The sequence below is a fragment of the Mus caroli genome, chromosome 14 (assembly GCF_900094665.2).
Source record: "Mus caroli chromosome 14, CAROLI_EIJ_v1.1, whole genome shotgun sequence".
NCBI lineage: Eukaryota > Metazoa > Chordata > Mammalia > Rodentia > Muridae > Mus > Mus caroli.
In genome coordinates this window covers 48,770,753-48,790,441 of record NC_034583.1, presented here as the reverse complement: position 1 = coordinate 48,790,441, position 19,689 = coordinate 48,770,753, and the positions used below count along the sequence as shown (strand labels likewise).

The 19,689-nt window shown below is 49.9% G+C and overlaps 1 protein-coding gene across 1 annotated transcript in view; it reads right to left on the bottom strand.

Annotated features, from left to right (window-relative positions):
- Window positions 1–1,878: 1,878 nt before the first annotated feature.
- The window catches only part of Il17d (interleukin 17D), an 18,192-nt gene continuing 381 nt past the window's right edge, over window positions 1,879–19,689 (bottom strand). Inside the window, exons 2-3 of the mRNA XM_021182594.2 lie at window positions 19,252–19,547; window positions 1,879–2,624 (exon numbers count right to left, since the gene is read on the bottom strand). Coding sequence (XP_021038253.1) covers window positions 2,318–2,624; window positions 19,252–19,547 — 603 coding nt within the window. The 3' untranslated portion in view covers window positions 1,879–2,317. The remainder of the gene's footprint in view (window positions 2,625–19,251; window positions 19,548–19,689) is intronic.

Genomic DNA, 19,689 nt, shown 5'->3' with positions numbered 1-19,689 from the left:
CTCTGCCTCTGCCTCTGCCTCTGCCTCTGGAATTAAGGCTAAGTGCCACCACACCTAGTCTACACCTGACATCTTGCATGTGTGTTTTGGATGGAAAAGTTCTCAAACTTATACAATAAGCACCTTAGTGACCCACCTCTGTCGCCAGCCCTGTTTTTGTTTTGTTTTGTTTTGTTTTTGCCTTTCACCTTCATACTTGGGTAAAGTTTGATTTGTGAACGAGACACAATTGGAGCTCAATAACAATAGCTAATAAGACAATTATAACAATGACCTATGATAAAACCCTGCACTTCAGAAGGATCCTATATAAAAATATATGAAACAGGGTCTCTTTGTGTTGCCTATTGGCTAAACTAAAAATGATTCTCCTGCCTCAGCTTCCCAAGTCTGTGTGGTGTGCCAGCACGCTGACTTCAAGGAGGTTTTCCCCTTGCAGTTATCTGAGATAGTATTTCTCTGTGGTCCAATCTGGTATCAAACTCACAGCAATCCTCTTGCCTTAGCCTGCTACGTGATGGGATTATAGGTGGATATGTCACCCCACTGGCTTCAGGGCCATTATTAAGTAAAATAAGTCACTTGAATACAAGTCCTCTGACATCATGACAGATAACCGGAGAAAGCAAGATCTTTTATCACTGTGACTCCCAAACGAGCAGCGTATACAGAATGGAAACACTGGGCAGATGGGTGACTCCCTTTCCAGCAAGAATCAGTGTCAGATCCCATCCGCGTGTAGAATGATGTACAATTTAAAACTTAAGAATTGCTTCTGGAGTTTCTCACTTAGGAGATGGTGGGACCTGGAGGTGGGGCCAGTAGGAGGGGTAAGACACTAAGGGCATGCTTTTGAAGAATATCTGAGGACTCTGGGTTTTCCTCTCTGTCTGCTTCCCTGTCACCATCTGCCCCCAGCCATTTATGTTCCTTGCCAGGAGCCCACAGCATCAAGGTCTGATGCTCTGAGCAGATACTTTCTGCTTTTAAGCAGTGTAGTTGAGGTACTTTAACTCAGTGACAGAACATGGTGCTGTAACACTTCCCAGATGAGGAGAGCGGCCTGGAAGAGAGCCGACACGCTGCAGCCCAATTCTGTTCCAGCAGCTCCTGTCTTAGTTTAAGAAAGAGCCTGTGTCTTGTCCACAGTTGTTGCCCAAGAGTTTGGTAACGGAAACTGAGCATCCAAGAGATATTGTGTTCGCTTCCTGTGGCTCTAGCACAGTGCCTGAGATAAGCATTAGAGCAAAAGTGCACTTGGGCTCACAGTTCTAGACGTTCCAACTGAAGGTCAGTGGGACTCATTGTTTTGGTCACTGGTAGGTTTGCCAGATGGTGGCACCAAGGAGCCTGTGACAGGCAAACAGGTATAAGGCTGAGTGCAGGAGACAGATCCCCCTGGGCACATCTGCAGTGACCTAGGGACCTCCCTGAGGACAGTGAGTGAGGAGTGGGTGTGGCTCACAGATAGAGATCCTACTTAGGATGTCCAAAGGCCTGGGTTCCCTCCCAACAGTCCAAACACGTTCATCCAAGCAAAATCTGGAAAGAAATAGAATGTACACAGCCAGGGAATCCCTCAGCCACTGTTGTTTTAGTGACTGCAAAAGAATGTGCAGAGGAAGGAGCAGACTTCACACCTAAATGAGAGTAAGTTCACAGTTTAACACCCAAGACTGGGTCTTCCCTCTTCCTCCTTCTCAGGGTTGGCTGGATCCAAAAGCCCATAAACTCGGCCCATCTGTGCTTGGGGCTCCCTGAGAATTGGCTAAGATGTCACATCCGGCCTCTTGCCACAAATTAAGACCAGCGGCTTTCAAATATGAAAGAATAACACCAAAAACTTTAATCTTTATAAAGTTAAGACCATCCATAAACTAGAGGTCCCTCCCTCTCCAGGGACCTGGGAGGCCTTCGGTGCCCAGATCCGGAGCACCCATTATCACCTTAGTAGGCCTGGGCCACAGGAGGGACTCAGGGACAGGGCACAGTGCAGCAGAAGGAAGTTCATCTGAGCACTACAATTATGCCCTCAAGAATCCTACTAGAGGAAAACGGGATGTGTGTGGTGTGCTTGTATATCAAAGAAGTTTAAAAACAACATGCTTGCTCTAAATTACTAATATGAAAATAGTTTCTGCCACTATTCAAAATAGTAGTAGATATGTAGTGTCTACTTTGAAAAATATATTTAAAGCTTACGTTGCTGTCCTTTTGGAAAAATTGGGCAGCAGCCAGGGATCATGGGGTGGGTTTTGTCAGGGCCAGGGGACCTGATGCACGCAGGAAGCTGGGCCATGGAGGGCAGTCCCCGGCATCAGCGCCCCGCAGGCCTATCGGCGGGCCCCAACAGCAGCTTGTCCATGCTGGAGTTCGCACTGTCCGCGGACTTGTCCGGCTCGGGAACGCAGGTGCAGCCCACCGGGATGGTGATGTAGTGTTCGGCGTACACAGAGCGGCCGCCCGCGCAGGCCGCCGTGCGCCGCAGCACCACGGCTGGAGAGAAGACCGGTGTGCTGCGAAAGCGGAAGTCCTCCTCCCCGTAGAGCCCGGTCAGGCAGCCTCGGCACAGGCAGTAGGCTTCCGGCAGGTACCTCGGAAAGCGAGCAGGGTCGTAGGAAATCCTGCAGACAGAGCGAGAGAGTGAGGCCGCAGCAGGAGCATCACTGTGAGTTCGCAGCCAGCTTGAGTTACATTGCAAGCCTGGCCAAATGAAGAAGGCCTGAGAAAGCTGGATCTGACAATGCAACCCGCAGTAAGCACCCTGGAAGGGCCTATCTGGAACACTAGGCTGTGAGCCCCGACCGGGAAAAGATTATGCTGCCATGGCACTTGACCTCTATCATTTCAGATGCTGAAGGCGGCATGAACCACCATCCCGAGTGCCTGTAAAACTACCCGCTGTTAAAATCACTAGCGCCCACACAGGTGACCACCGCATCAGGACAAGTAGTTCTCCTGAACTGCCATGTCAGTTCTGAGGAGCCATCTCTGTGATGCCAACTTCCAAGCCTACCAGGCTCTGCAGGTCTAGGTGTGTTCCCTACATGTACAAAAGGCCGTGAGGTGACTCTGTCCAGATGCACGCTCTCTAAAGGAGCTAAAGTAACATACAGCAGGGGCCAGGGATATTTGAAAAGTGAAAATGATGGGTTAAATTCCATCACTTTGATTTTTCTCCAACTCTTGCAAGTTTCAACTCAGATGCCAAATGTAAGTACTTCCGGGTCAGCCTGTGGCCAAATGTAAGTACTTCTGGGTTAGCCTGTGGCTAAAGAAGCCACCTACACAGCTACAGAAACCCAGGGGGTCCTCAGGGGGAACCTGGGACTCTTCTTGGTTGTCCCCTTGCAGAAGCAAGGGTCATCCCCACTGCTTGTGAGACTTCTATGTGCCTAAATTCACATCCACTAACCCATCCAACCAGAACACAGGCAATCCCTTATAGGTCTTTTCTTTCCTCTAGGCAGAGTTCTAGAGACCCTCATATCCATCGTCACAGTTTTGACCTTGGCTAACATGTCGAGAATCAGACACATCTGAAGACCCACTATGCACCAAACAGTGGCCTCTGAATCTAGTGAAGAAAATGGAAGCAGGATGGAGAGATGGAGAGGGGACAGGCTTGGAGATCTTTCTGTTCTAACCTGGGGATGTGAGGGAGGGGCAGTGGGCATGCCATTCCTGCAGAGTCGGTGCCCATCCAAGGACATCCTTACTACTAACGAGGGCACTTGCCAACAAAACAGCTCCACTCAGAGCACACATGCCATGGAGGGGAACTGGTCTGCAGAAAGCAGGCACTGGAGACGGTGGTGCTGTTTTGGGGAGAGGTACCTGGGGTCAGGAAGGCCTCCTGGGCATAGAACCGTTCAATTTCCCTTTCACACCGTTTCTAGGGACCAGAGAATGGTCTGAGTAAAAGCTGATGACTAGGGCGGAGACAAATGCAGTCTAAACAAACCCTACCTCTGCCCTTCGGTGCTCCCCTCCAGCACAAAGTCTGCAAACATCCACTTCTGAAGTCTGTTGTTCCCGTTTGCTCAGTTCCACCATCAGGAGTTTGGGAGCAGAATGAGCCTGGCGAGTCCTTGCTGGGACCCATCTGTCTCCTGACGCTCCCTCTCACTGAACATATGAAGGAGGAGGAAGTCCTAAATAGCTCGGATGCATAAGGTCTGCAATTATTTCCAACGTTTATCCAACACGTAGAACTCAGCTCAGTTCTATTCCAGGTAGCTGGAATCCAGGCAGAACACTTATGTACCACCCAAAGGTGTGTGGCAGAGGTGAGCACAAGTAATCACATGGACTGAGTGACCCAGAGTGAGAGGTAGAAGGGCATTTGGAGAAGAGGCCAGAGTCAGAGTTGGACAATGTGTCACAGAAGGGAGAGTACCAAGTGGGTGGCGTCAGAGAGGAGAGTGAGGCTGTGTCAGGAACTTAAACCATAGTCAAGGATTTGGATCGGACCCTGACAGGCTTCCCTGAGTGATGTGGTCCAGCAAGCAACACTTTAGAGAGATCCCTCGACTTCCTGGTAGAAGCTCGTGAGGGACAAAGAGGGAGATCTTGGTCTAGGATAGGGTTTGTAGTTAGATATGGGAGTGTGAGGGAGAAGGATGACGGTGGGAGACACCAGCTTTTGAATAGCAGGAAGTTTGAGTACAGAGACTAGTGCTCCAGGCTGAGAAAGGCAGAGCGGAGATGGGGCCACTCAGAATTTCAGTGAGGATGGAGCCAGCTCACCAGACAGATGGATAGAGAGGATGCTTCAGTCCACCTGCTGGAGCTATAACATAACACTAGAGACTGGGTAATTCATACAGAAGAGGACATTTATTTGGGTATGGTGGCACATCCCAGCGCCGGAGAGGTAGTGGCAGGAAGATCATGAGTTCAAGGTCAGAGTGGACAATATCGTATGGCTTGGTTTCAACCAAGAGATGTTTATTTAACATTTAGCTCAGTTGATTTTGGAGTCTTAGAAGCTCAAGAACATGGCATTCTCAAAGCATTTCACATGATGGGCAGATGGAGTGGCAAGACAGACCAGTCACTGCAGCTCAGATCCCTGTCATTATGAAGCTATTGATGCCAACATAAAGTGCTATGACCCAATCATTTCCCAAGCCCACCCCGAACAAACCATCAACACATGGACTCAATAAAGTGCTATGACCCAATCACTTCCCAAGCCCACCCCGAACAAACCATCAACACATGGACTCAAAGACCAAGCTTCTTCTTTCTTTCACTTTTCCTTTTCTTTGTTTTGTTTCGTTTTTTCAAGTTGGGGCTTTTCTGTGTAGCTGTGACATTTTTGGAACTCACTCTAGAGATCAGCTACCACCCAGTTTGTTTTGTTTTTATGAGACAAGGTGTCATTATATAGCCCTGGCCATACTGGAATGTGCTATGTAGACCAGGCTGGACTCAAATTCAGAAATATCGCCAGGTGTGTGATGGCACATATCTTTAATCTCAGCACTCAGGAGGCAGAAGCAGGTGGGTCTCTGTGAATTGAAGGCCAGCCTGGTCTACAGAGTGAGAGAGAGAAAGAGAGTTTTAGGACAGCCAGGGATACATGAAGAAACTTGTCTTGAAAAACAAACAAAAAAGACATCTGTCTCTGGCTTTTGAGTTGTGTGCCACCACTCCTAAGCTTGAAATTGCTTTTAAATGAAGAGCCAGAAAAAAAAAATTCAAAAAACATTGTTATTAAATCTCCCTCATGGGAGAGTCATGGAAATCTATGCCTGACTAACCACAGAGGGCATCAGAGTGAATGAACTAACAGTTGGTGTGTTGAGACACCATGGTCTGTGTGGCAACACCCTTGACATTTGGTGGTTGGTTCACCAATGGAGACTGATGATGACCCTGGATACCCTGGTGACCTGGGCAAGGATGTGGGACCTGTTTCTAAGATCACACAGATCTGTGGACAGGCAAGACCATGAGCATCAGGCATTGGGACCATAGCCAATTCCAGAGGAGGGTCTGGGAAATGCTACAGGGACCTGGAAGTTGAAGTATAGGCTTCGCTAAGAAGAGAGCCAGAGGAGGCTGCAGACACAATGCAGTGACACAAACCTGGACCAGAAAAGAGATGACTTGCAAAAAGTCCCATGGCTGGAGCGATGTGCATGAAGGTTAACACAGGACATGGGGGTGTGTATATGCATGAGTATGGAGGAGAGAATGACTGTGTGTGAGCATGTATGTGTGAACAAGAGGCATGGGAAAAGGTTGGGTGTGAGATATGAGCACACGTGTGTGTGTGTGTGCAGATGTGAGGCTATGCGAGCATGTATAGTACACAGCTGAACATATGGACATAAGCATGTTCGAATGTGTGAGCATGGGAGACTGAGAATATATGTATGTATGTGTTGAGTCTGTGAGTAAGACCATGAGAGCACATGTTCTCATGTATGTGTTGGCAGGCTAGGGAATCTGGTGGGTGGTAAGGGGTGTATAACAGCCCTGGAGCCAGTGCAGTGGACGGGAATTTAATCTCACAGCTCTCTGAATGTGGAAAGAAGACAGACCACCCAGCATCCAGAGAGGCTCCCAGAGAAGCCAAGGAACCTCTCAGAAGAACTACAAAGATGAGGCGCCTCTCTTTGACATATGTTTGCCCTGAGACCATCATCTATCCAATTCAATATCGACCAACATCCTGGGCATCCTTTGGGGACAGCCAGCACTCAGGTGTCACTCTGGTTAGTTTTCTATTCCAGCTTGGGTACCTGATAGGCTCATCCAACTAAAAATATCCACCCCAATACACCAGTTGGTCCCCAAGCCAATGTTTTCCCTTCTCCCTTGAAGCCTTTGGACTAAGGCCAGTGACAAGACACTCCCTTCTATCATACCACCTGCCACCTGGGAGAGAATGGAAGAACAAAGGGGATTTTCAAAATGTGCCTTTGACACCTAAATTATTTCCTCCAACAGGAAGATGCCCAACATAGAGACCAGATATGCCACTCATGGCAGTGGCTCTCACTCAGCTCAGAGGGACCAGCAGCACAGAAGGGGAAGTGGCCCCTGAGCTGGCAGATACCCAGCTTTCTGCCAAATCAAGAGAAATCACCAGCTCCGTGGAGAAGAACAAGGCCTCAGTCGGGACCCTTTCTCTTCCCAAACATGGAAATACAGCCCGGCAGAAACCACGCCTGGCCTCTGAGGCCAGTCTCCTGTCATCTGAGTCTGCTGAACACTGCCCTGTGCAAACTTGGCCTAGGACTTGGTTAAAACACATCAAGTTTTCCCCACTGACGAATCAGTGGCGTGGCCCTGGCTCTGGTGAGTGACAGCTGTCGGGGCTTAATCCAAGAACAAAGGACAAGCCCTCCAGAGATGATTAGAGGTGATGGAAGCTGAGCTCTTGGAGGAATTTAAGTGACAGCAGAGACAGAAAAAGAGCGCTGCCCCTGGGGCCTGGACACTGTAGGAAACAATTCTAAGCGGTCTGGAGGAGGAACTCCGAGAACAATGAACACATTCCGGAAGCAATCTGCCAATCTGCCACCTGAGGTGCGCTTGTGAGGGCCAAGGGTAGTCTGGCAGCCACTGGCACAGTCTCCCACTTCACAAAACATTTCCATTTCAAAGCAGCGGAGTCCTAGTAAGGCTGATTCCCTCTGGGCAACCCAAAGACCCCATTCCCAGGCTCCAAGCTGGGGGTCCTGGGGGGGGAGAGGGGAGAGGCATCTATGAGTAAGTGGGGACAAAATGGGCAGCCTGACTTCATGCATACAGGGGCAGTGAATTCAGCTCAGCACATTTTCCAGAAAAGGCAGACCTAAGTCCTGCAAAGAAAATGTTGGTACAGTCTAGTTGCCCATCACTGATGCTGCCTATTGAGGGAGGTGGCCTGACAGAAACGCTACCTCTCAAGTCTCCTGAAGGCCCTGAGACCAGGCTTGAGGCTCCAAGGTCTTGGGAATTTCCTCAAGCACGCGTATTCCTTTAGTCCGGTAACATCAGCACATCCAACCCAAAAAGCTCAGCTTAGCCCGAAACTCACAGGGAAGGAAAAGAAAGGCCCAGAGCCTCAGGACACGTCCCAGGGAGAATGAGGGGCTTGAGTCTCCAAGAGACTGGATGGGATTGAAAGACAGTGGGAAGGAAGTCCGGGATGGTGGGAAATAACCAGGGGTAAGCGGCTTCCCTCGGTAAAGCGAGCGAAGTTCCTCTGAGAAGGCCCTGTCAGTACAAGACAGGAGACAAAAGCGAGACTGCCGGCATGGAGTTTACAGAGCACATGTGTGGCTCTCACTGAAAATGGCGGGTTCTGGCAGAGTGTGGTGTGTGACACACCATGTCCATGTAGCACTCAGAAGGCTAAGGCAGGAAGACTGTAAGCTATAGGCCAGCCCGGGCTGCACTGAGTATGGGACCCTAGTTCCTGAGAGATGTGCCAATCATCTTGACTTGTTTGTTAGATAATTCACTCATGTATTGAAACCTTACACGTGGTGCTTCATGGATATGCAAAATTATTGTGCTAATAAAATTAACCTTAGAAGAATAGAAACAATTACGGTTTCCAGTCTTCTTGTCCGCCCTCAGAGTACACGGCTCTGTGCTTACTCGCTGACTGTCCAGTGAGTGACCTGCTCTGCTCACTTAAACAGGGCATCTTGTTGAATACACAGATATATGTCTGCATCAAGCAGCAGTGTCTGGCCACAGCTGCACTGGATGGCTAGCCAGTGTTACCACGGAGAGAGTGTAGCAGCTGGTGGCCAACAACTGGATGACACATTTTCCCAGTGCCCACCCGACCCTCGCTAACAGTAGTTCACACAGAAGGTCATTATGACCCGAGCTGGCACTGCCTCAGGGTGGCTGTAGGACTTAGTCATACTTCACTAGAGGCACATAAGTGAGTTTTTTAAAAATAGCAGCGCTCTTCCCTCACCCCTAGAGATTCTGAATTAATTGCTCTGGCGTGGAACCAAGATGTTGCTTTTTTTTGTTTTTTTGAAGAAGCCTCCCAGATCACTCTCACGGAGAGCTCTGTTCAGGCTGTTTGCTCTCCACATTTAAGAAAAGTGAAGCCAGACTTGATGGTGCACACCTGCATTCCCAGCATTTGGGAGGCTGAGGCAGGAGGATTGCCACAAGTCCGAGGTTAGCCTGGGCTATATAACAAGTCCCTGTCTCAAAACAAAAAGAAGGAATGACTTCAGGGTTTGACAGCTGGGTTCTTCTCTGTGGGAGAAGCTTTAGGCTCTATTCCCAGCATCGGGGTGGGCTTGGGGGGAAACTATCTAACCTTCCATTATATCTTTGGAATTAGCCCTGAAGCTGGGGTTGGCAGGAGTCATCACACAGGAAATCTCCCTGTACATAAACTACTGTCCGGTGCTCCAGGGCCTGGAGCAGTGGGCTCTGAGGGAAGCAGGGCTAACTGGGGACACTGGAGGCTACAAACAGTTTCTTCCCTCTAGGGGGAAGCTGTAGCCAGCAGGCCCATCGGCTCCTCCCTTCTTCCATTTGCTAAGGCCCCAGGGAGCCAAAGCACTGCAGTGTCTGCTGCCAAGATGCACTGAAAAACGAGTCTCTGGCCCCTAAAAGAAACCACTGTGCATTTCTCATGAAAGAGGACATGGAAAAACTCAGCAGGGATTGCAGCAGTCCTGAGTAGGACGCAGATCCCCTCAGCTTCACCTGGCCAGGGAGAGTTAGAGGTCAGTTCTTCTCTAGCTGCTGCCATCTGAACTTGGCAGAGCTGAGGCTGAGCCTGCGGCCGCTCCAGAGCAAATGTAGCTCTCCTACCAACGAACCAGCAAGCTCACCGCTACCAGCAGCAGGAAGGCTCACCTGCCCACCTTCCTCTCACACATGCGGGGAGATAGAGGTCCTAGAATGATGGCACCTGACTACCTGGGTCAGCCTTCACGGTAGTGACCACAGTGTAGTCTAGGGACACAGAATGTCCAGTCCCACACCTGGTACACAGTGACGGTCCAACCTGGGAATCCACTTATTCTGTGTAAAACCAATTCACCCAGTGGCCAAGTGAGATGACAGAGCATTAGGAAAGAATTTGGAAGTTCATGGTGGTGGTGGGGCCTTGCACAAGGAGAGAATGGAATGAGCCGGACAGCCCAGACTTCTCCAAGGCTTTCATTCTTTTGTCATGGCAAATGTGACTCTGAGCAGCTGGGAAGCATCTCTTCAAAGGAAAAACTCACTCATGCCCACAGGATGGCTAGGCTCTCCAGGGGAAGCTGCAGAATGTGGGTCCAGAACCATCTTTGATGTTCCCGACCTTGGAACAATGGGGGAGGAGGCTGGATGTGTGAGGGAGGAGCCCACCTGGTCTGTGGCGCCAGCTGTCACCCTGGAGGGGCAGTTCACAAATACCAGCCTCTGGCCCCTTCCTTCAACTCTAAGAGCCCCTGGTATTTTCTCCTTGACAACGCAGTAATTTGGGGAGATGTATCCTCTGTCCTCCACCTTTTTAATGTGCCACTTGTGGAGGACAATATCAGAAGGAATGTCACTTCGTGGCCCGTGTGGGACCGCCTGCATTTGCCCAAATCCTTCTGTTGGCACAGGCACCCACATTTTATTCAGGTGAAGAGCGTTGAAAGAGGTATCAGGAGTGAAATACTGTCATCCTCGCTGGCAGCTCTCTGCATGCTAAAGTAAAGCCCCAGCCCTGCGGAGCCAACCATCAAAGCCGACGGTAATCCGGGAACAATGCTCCATGACAATGTTTTTATTTTTATTCCCTGACAGGTGATAGATGCGGCAGAGCTGGCTGGGTTTTGAGAAGCCCACTGGGGGAAACTCAGCTTTGTCCTTGAGCAAAGCCAAGGTCATCTGTCCATTAAAATACATACATATATATGTATATGTATATATTCATGTGTATATATATAAGTTCATATGTATATACAAATTCATACACACACATATATGTGTGTGTGTGTATTATGTATATGAAAACACCAACATCTCTTACTGCTTGGAAAACAGTATATCTCCTTTTCTACAGTGACCAATAGGGATAAACAGCATTATGAAGACCCCCAGCCAGACCTAAGGCATTCTCTTGGGTGTTTGTCCCTCTTTTCCTAACAAACATTAGCCTAGTAAGCTGGTGTAGGAAGAACATAGTACCTGCACTACTGAGATAAATGCCAGCACATTAGATAAAACAGAATCTCCATCTTCCTGGAAGACAAAAGAGGTCTGTGACGTTGTCTCAAGGTCATTTGGAGCAACCCACAGCTACGGAGCAGAGACACAGGAAAGAGTGACCTTCCCAAGGCAAAGCTTAGTTATGAAAGGACCCTCCATCCCAAATTCCAAGGAGTTGAGAGGCCCTGGGCCACCATTTGGCAGGATGCTTGCCCTGTGCTGCCCCCTGTTGGTCAGTGGCGCCTCTGCAAAGAGTGATGGATTCCCTGGGTCCAGAACTCTGGTCAGTTTGCAGAATTCTGTACTCCAGCCTGAGGAAAAAAACAAAACAAAACAAAACAACAAACAAAGAAAAACAAAAAAACCTCTGAAAACGCATTACAGTGAGAGGTGTGTTTTTAAGTGGCAAATAGGAATGTTTTTAAAGGGTAGGTATTTTAAAGGGTAGAGGCTAGTCTCCTCTAACATTAAACTACAGATTCCTCTTAACCCTTAGCCACTAGATACCTTCCTGGAAACATGCCTCCCCGTGCCTAAAACTTCAGAGTTCATTGCTTATAAACTAAAGTTTAAGTTGTAAATTAGGTTCTCTAGGTTAGCTAAAAGAGTCAGTACTATAGTATGTGAATCTCAACACGTCATTGATTTTGAGATTCATGCTTCTCGTGAGGAGATGCAGTGTCTACATGAGATGAACTGAGTAAGGCTAGTGTGCAGAGTCACTTGTACAAGGGTCACTTGTACACAGCATGGCAGTACTGGGATGCCACTGTGACAGCTGAGATGGTTACTGTGTGACTGTGTGGCTGGGCTGCAGAGAGGGCAGAGCGCACAGTGTGTTTACACTGCGCAAAGCGGTAGTTCAAGTCCCAGAAGGACAAGATTTCATGGCACTGCTGAGGTTGCCTGCGTTTGAAACATATGGGTTTCTGGAATTCTCCCTTTAGTATTCTCAGGTCACAGTTGGCCCTGGGTAATTCAAGTCACGGGGAAGGAGGAGGGAGGTGGAGGCCACAGTGCCTTGATTTCCTTACCACTCTCCAACATTACATGCTTTGATGTTTAAGTCAGCGTAATGCTATGTAGGCCAAGAGCCTCAAAAACATGATCCTCCTGCCTCAGCCTCCTGAAAGCTGGATGGTGGGTGTGTGTCATACCACCTTACTGCCTCTGATTTTTAACTTATTTTCTCTCTTTCTTCCTTCCTTTCTTTCTTCCTTCCTTTCTTTCTTCCTTCCTTCCTTCCTTTCTTTCTTCCTTCCTTCCTTCCTTCCTTCCTTTCTTTCTTTCTTTCTTTCTTTCTTTCTTTCTTTCTTTCTTTCTTTCTTTCTTTCTTTCTTTCTTTCAAGATTTACTGGGCAGAAAGAGGTGTGAACAGTATCAGCGCTTATATCAGCATTTGGGGCCAGTGGTTCCCCTTGTTCCGGTAAAGGCCCTGTAAAACCCTTGTTAACATTTGATGGGTAAATGTGGCCTTAGGTTTGGGGAAGATGGAATAACTAATTGACATCTCACAGGATAAGAGGGTTGCTTAGATGAGCCATCCTTTCTGTTGGCCTGGCCTTTCCTTCTATGCCTCTATAAATCAGCACCCACAGAGAGCAGACCACAGCATGTCAGAGCCCAAGTTCACCCGGAATGCCTGGGCCATCACTGGGCAGGGGTAACCTTGACTGCTCACTAGTATAGTAACTGGAGGCCGTATGAACTGCATCAGTACATTTAGAGAGACGTTTCTCCATACACTGAAACTATGCTACGGGCCTATAGGCAGATGCTCAAGTGATTCCTTAATCCCTTGCTAAGTTACATCTTCAAACATCTTGGTGGTTCACATGTCTGTTTTAAAGTCACCTGTCCTTTCCAACCTTTGCTCTCAGTACTGTTCCACTGAGATGTTTGAAGAGGTGGCAGGGCCACCCTCAACAGGGTGGCACAGGGCAGCCAGGGTGTTCACGACAGGGTGGGCTATAAAAAGTCATCACAGCCCAGGTGCTGGCTGAAGCAAATGGAATTTCTTCCTGTGGAGAACTCTGGAATGCAGAACTTTGAACTTGGAAGTTGCCTTGGAAAAAAGGAAAGTCAAGAGCATATGAACCCACCTCAGGCTTCCAGAACAGTACACACACAAAAGAATGCTTGCAAGGGATTAAGGGGTCACCTCAGCATCTGCCCACAGGCCTGTGACATTTACTCACAGTTGGTCACCAAGAGCCAACAAATTTGTTTGTTGTGAAATAAATTTAGATGTAGGCTCTTTTTTGATGTTGTTTTTGTTTGTTTTTTTGTTTTTTCGAGACAGGGTTTCTCTGTATAGCCCTAACTGTCCTGGAACTCACTTTGTAGACCAGGCTGGCCTTGAACTCAGAAATCCACCTGCCTCTGCCTCCCGAGTGCTGGGATTAAAGGTGTGCACCACACCTGGCTAGATGTAGGCTCTTAGAGGAGGAAAGGGTATATAAAAACGAAACAATGCCTCAAAATAAGCTATTTTGCATTATTCATATCCTAGAGAAAATATATTTTTAGCCCTCTACTATAAGAATAAACAAGCTAAAATTGCTTCGAGTACCGGCAGGTGTTTATCTTTGGGGTGTCATCATACAAGCTGGTGTGTCTTTACGCGGTAATAACCTCCAGTGTCCCGGCAGTACATTTCGGAATATATTAAGTTGCTGTTTAAAAAATGTGCCTGAGCAATCAAGTTGATTTATTTTTGGCATTTTTGTTCTTGAAGTGAAGGAGAAACAAACATATTATGCCACAAGGTAAATGAGAAAATATTTTTATGTTCTGGGAGATGAATGATGCTTTCCTAATAACAGACCAGGAGCTGGATGGAGGAAGTCTGAGGTGCCCCATATTCCAGGTCTACTATTTTGGGTCTTTCACCTGGTCATAATCTCTTACAGTCTGAGCTGTGACGGTCATCAGAGTGCAGCCCGACAGCAACGGAGCCACAGGCCTCTAAGAACCCCACCTCACTGTCTACAGCACCCCTTCTGTGAGCCCCCGGCCCCTTCAAACAGAGACTCTGGCTGTCTCTCCAAGGCTGAAACTTTGTTTCTGCAGCTTCTGCCTTTTCCTCATGCTTGGGAAACTTCCCTTCTCTCTGTTAACAAAGACAACATCTTTAGTTGGCACAGTCGCACAGGTCTGTAGTCCCAGATACTCGGAAAGCTGAGACAGGAGGATCACTTAAACTCAGGAGTTTGAGACCAGCCCAAGCAACATAGTGAGACCCTCACTATGCAGGTAGGTGTGGCACCTCAGCCTTTAGTTCCGGTGCTCTATGAGTTCCAGACCAGCTGGGACTATTGAGACCCTGGCTCAAAGAAAGGAAGGAAGGGAGGGAGGGAGGGAGAGAGAGAGGGAGGGAGGGAGGGAGGGAGGGTAGGTGGCTACTATTATGTATGTGTTATGTTAATTTCTCTTTGAGCACAAATGTGGCAGGTGCTGATCAGAACCTTTCCCTTCATGGAGGGCGACTGATCTACTTAAGTGATCTGAAAGCTATCTCCTCCTTCATTGCTGTTTTATGCAACTCCCTATTTCTTGGTGGATATCGCGATGCCTTCCACCCTTGCCACTACAGCAATGACTAATGTCCTTTCCCACCAGTCATTTGGTGTGTGGACACCTGGGTTTGCAGGAGAGATGCTTGTAAGCAGATTCATTGGGTCAGAGTGATAATGACTGATACTGAGCCAGGCACAGGGGTGCACCTGCAACCTCAGGAGGTGGAGGCAGGAGATCACTTTAGCCCAGAGCATGAAGCCAGCAAGATCCCTTCTCAAGACATATTTTTGATAATTACAGTCCCTGTTTCCTCCTTCCCAAGTCATCCCAATTCACACCCCTCGGCTGTGCCAGGATGTCGGCTTCCTTCTTCCCCCGCCTTTGTCAAAGCAGCTCCCCGATGGCTGCACAGAACAGTTTCTCGCTGTGGTTTCCATGTGTTTTGCTCCCTTGACTGCAGTAATCAGCTCTTCACTGAGAGAGAGTCAGACCACGTGGTTTTCCTTCCCTGCATGTGCCCTGACCTTGGCCCACCTTCCCATGATGTCACTGGCTTTATTGGTTTGTGGGAGCTCATTGGGAAAGGAGCCCTTAGTGACATGAGTTGCCCTGCACTCTTTTATTTCCACAAGACAGCACAGCATGTAATTATGTAACCACGTTTCTTGGTCTTATCTTTTATGATGTCTGGGGCTGTGAGCTACTAAACAAGCCTCCTCCACACCAAGATTATAAATAAAATTGTTCGTGTTTTTTCTTCCTCTTTGTGGCCTTATTTTTCACACTTAAATCTTCCAATCATCTGGAATTTGTTGTCACACAGGAGCAAGATCCAACCATATTTTCTTCCAACTGGAGACCCAGCTGTCCTAAAACCAAACAGCCAGCCGATAGCTCGGTGCCTGCTTTAAAACCTGAATTCCACCTACAGTGATCTTTCTTGTGCTGTGGTATTTCTGACTCTACATCTGTTTTCCTACCCATCTTCCTGAGCTTCTACTTTGCCTATAGGGATGTGGGCATCTCAGGCCTCCATCCCCATAGGAGACGGCTCTAGGAATCTAGAAGAAAAGCAAGTTCCCCAGACATTCAGGAACCACACTTGCAGTGGTGTCGGATATGCACAGGACCTCTCATACTCTCCTGTAGACTTCAGCCATCTCTCCAGGCTTACAATGTGACCTGACCTAGCCATGCTCTGTATGCTGCTGTGCCCTTGGGAGTCATGATGGGAGAGACTGCACACTCTGCCACGCAAGCTTTCTCAGATAATCTTGCAATGCAGTCGGTTGGCTCTGTGGATGCACAATCCGCAGATCAGAAGAAGGTTGAGAGCACCACCTCTGCAGCTGGTACTAAATCCTGCATCTGAGCTGGTGGGATTTGTGCAACCCTCTCATAGGTGAGCCTCTGCACTTCCTGGAATGCACTTCCCTCCCTCTTTCCTTCCTCTTGCTCCGGCCTGCTCGCTCTGGCCCACAGGGTTTTTTTTTTTTTGTTTTGTTTTTGTTTTTTCTTATTCAGATCCCATAGATCTCATTATGGGTGGCTGTGAGCCACCAATGTGGTTGCTGGGATTTGAACTCATGACCTCCAGAAGAATAGTCAGTGCTCTTAACCACTGAGCCCTGGAATGCACTTTTTCTACCCTCTTTAACTCAGGAGGTGAGTGACAATGGAGGAAGTGCCCAGAGAGGCAGGAACCAGGGCTGGCTTCAACAGCATCTGCAACAATGGCCCTGCATGGTCCCCTGAAGCCTAGCTTCCTTCTAGTCAGCATAAGCTACCTGACCCCCCATTTTTTCACAGGGAAGATGGGGGTGATAACTCACCACTGCTGTGAAGACTGAATGGGATAAACAAGGGGCCTGAAGCTATGTGATCTGTGAGTGGTAGATGGGAACAGTCCCCCCTTCAGTCACCTCAAGTATGGGGGGGTCACCAACCACTTCCCTCCATGCCCCTTCCCTGCTTTCAGATGTGTCCATGGAAGAAACAAGTTCCTGCATCAGGACCAGCTTAACCTCCCATGTAGGATGCTGAGTGGAGGATCTCTAGCCCCCCCCCTTCTCTCCCCCCCCCCATCTCTTGAGTCCTTGTCACCTGTCCCTCCCAAAGGCAGTAAGACTCAACAAGCTCAAGACTTAACTCCATCTTCAAACATCTTTTACAGACTCTGCTCTGCAGCCTTGGTCAGAACCGTAGGAGACATGCCTAGAGAGAGAGGACTTGAGACTTGCTGTGTGTTACCTGTGTGTGTTTTGGCCAGCCTCAACTCCAACACTGTGTCCCTGTACAGAGCTGGGATTTGTTACAGAGGGTCCCCCATATGGGCCCACTTCCACGTGGGTGGAGCTGTGAGAAGGGTGCACCACAGGTGGGCTTTGCCTGAAGAGCAGCCAGGTCAAGGGCTGGGTACCTGGGGGAGGGGCTACTGCTCAAGGGAAGATTGGCCCCAGCCTTGACCCAGGACATAGTTCACACCCCTGATGCCCCCCACCCCCTTCCTGCTACTCAGCCAGCCACTCAGCCAGCCCTTCCTTTTCAGTATCCTTGTTCCTGTCCTGTCTCTTTCCACTCTGCTGCCTCAGCTGAGGCCCTCATTGTCTCCTGGAAGCGCCACAGCATGCTTGCTGGGCCATACATCTCTTACTTGCTACAGTTTGTAACTTAAGTCATCCCTCGTCATCGTCCCCCCCCCCCCCCCACGTCATCCCGAGCCCCCCCCCTCCCCCGTGGCAAAGGCTTGCTCTCAGGGTGCTGCTAATGGAAGGTTGTGGAGCCTCTGAAGGTGAGACCCAGCTGCTGGAGGCCTTTGGGTCACTAAGTGTGCTCACGGAGGAGACTGTGATACTGTGACCACTTCCTTTTTCTCTTTCTCGCTTCTCAGTAATGAGGTTTTGCTTTGCCACATGCCCCTTATACACTGCCACCTGGTACCCCACTAGAAGCCTAAAGCAACAGGTCTGCCTGATCATAGACCGGCATCTCTAAAACTGAACCAACCCTTTTTTTCTTTTTCACTTTATTATCTCAGCTGTTTGTTTTTATGACTTATTTCCTTATTTTGTGTATCAGGTGGTCACCTTGTATGTGGAGGCCAGAGGACACTTGCTTGGCGTCTATTCTCTCTCTCTATTGTGTGGGTTCTGGGAATCAAACTTTAGGTCCTTAGGCTTGCCAGCAAGCACTTTTATCTGATGAGTTAACCTGTTGGCCCAGGTATTTGTTACGGTAAAGGCCAACTGACTAATAACATCTTCTCTGGAATACAGGAGGGGATCACTGTACAGCTTTAGAAATCAAGAAACATGTATTTCCAATACTCAGAAGGATCTCTGTGAGTTCGAGACTAGGTTGGTCTACACAGAGAGTTCTGAGACAGCCAGGGCTACATAAAGAGACTCTGACTCAAAACAACCAACCAAACAATATGCTACTGGGGTGGGATGCAGCTTGGTGGTGGAACACTTCCTAGCAAATCTGAGGCCCTAGGTTCCATCTCCACCATGACAAGACAAACAACCACAAAGCCCCTCTGGTAGCTCTCTGTAGACACTACATTCTTCCTCTCCTCTGCCCACACAGTCCTTACCTAGAGTTCACCCCCATCCTGGAAAGGCTCTCGTCCAAGGTGCCTGCCTATCTTTCTCATCTACAGGGTGGAGTGAGGGCTCCCTCATCCGTGCTACTTATGCATCCTGTTACGGGCATCTGCCCAGGCCACTGTGGTCACGCTCTTTCTCCACATCCCCACACTTCCTGTGGGCATGCTCTTCTTTTGACACACCACCTGGATTGGGCCATCCTCAGAATCTTGCCCATTCTCCACAAGACTTGAATGTCACTTTCTCCTTCAAAGGGGTGTTCTCTTCCTCCCTCAACTTCAGGCTACCTCACGCTGGGAACTTTGCTTCTCACCTGAGGTTCTGTCCCCATATTGGCTTCCCCAGACACTCTCAGAGGGCGTGCCTCTTAGCTCTCGGTGCCCCAGCACTTCTAGATTACACTCCTACAGGCCTCCTGTAAAAAAGGGTCATGTGGCCTGGTTCCTCATGGTGTATCTGGCAGAGAATTGGTATTTATTGCATAACAAATACTGAAGCAGCATTTCTTCAAAGAACGTGACAGACCTTTGTAGAAACCAATCGCTCCCAATTTAGTTATCCCATCTGCCTCTCCTAGCCCCTCCCTGAGCTCTAGGACCAGTAGACACCGGCCTTACCTGGCCTGCCTCCCGTGGTTCATCCCAGTAGTTCCACCCGGCCCCACCCATCACCTCGGCCCGCTCCTCAGACCCCGCCCCTCGGGCGCCACTGCATCTCCATAGCATCACCCCACGGTCCTGACACTCCCCTCCGGCTCCAACCGACCCCACCCGATCCCCCTTACCACCCCTTCCTTCAAGCACTGTTCACCTATACCGCTCCAGTGGCAGCCGGGCCCCGCCCAGGCCCCACCCGACCCCGCCCACCCACGTGCTCCGCCCCGCCCTCCAACGGACTCCACCCTGCCCCACCCACCTGTTCTGCAGGCCCCGCCCCTCCCCTCGGGCCCGCTCACCTGTACGCCCAGGGCGACACGCTGCGCAGGTTGGTGGGCGGCCGGAAGCGGCGGTCGGCGGCCCTGCCCCCGGCCGGGCAGCTGGCATTGCGCGCCTGCTCGCGCGGCCCGAGCTGCAGCGTGTGGTGGAAGGCGCTGAGCACGCCGGCCGCCAGCCGCCCGTACAGTTGCTCCAGGAGCTCCTCCGGCCGGTCCGCGCAGTCCCGCGGCCGCGCCGGGCGCCTCCCGGTCCTCAGCGCGCCCGCCGCGCGGCCCGGCGCCAGTGCCAGCAGGAAGCCGACCGCGAGCATCCAGACCTGCGGGACAGGCCGAGCTCAGCGTCGCGGGACCCGCCCGGCGCTCCGCACACCGTGAGGCCCTCCCCGAGCATGGGCGCCGCGCGGGCCGGCCCCCGAGCGCCGTCCCCGCCCGCCCGCCGCCCGCGCGGTCCCCGGGGCC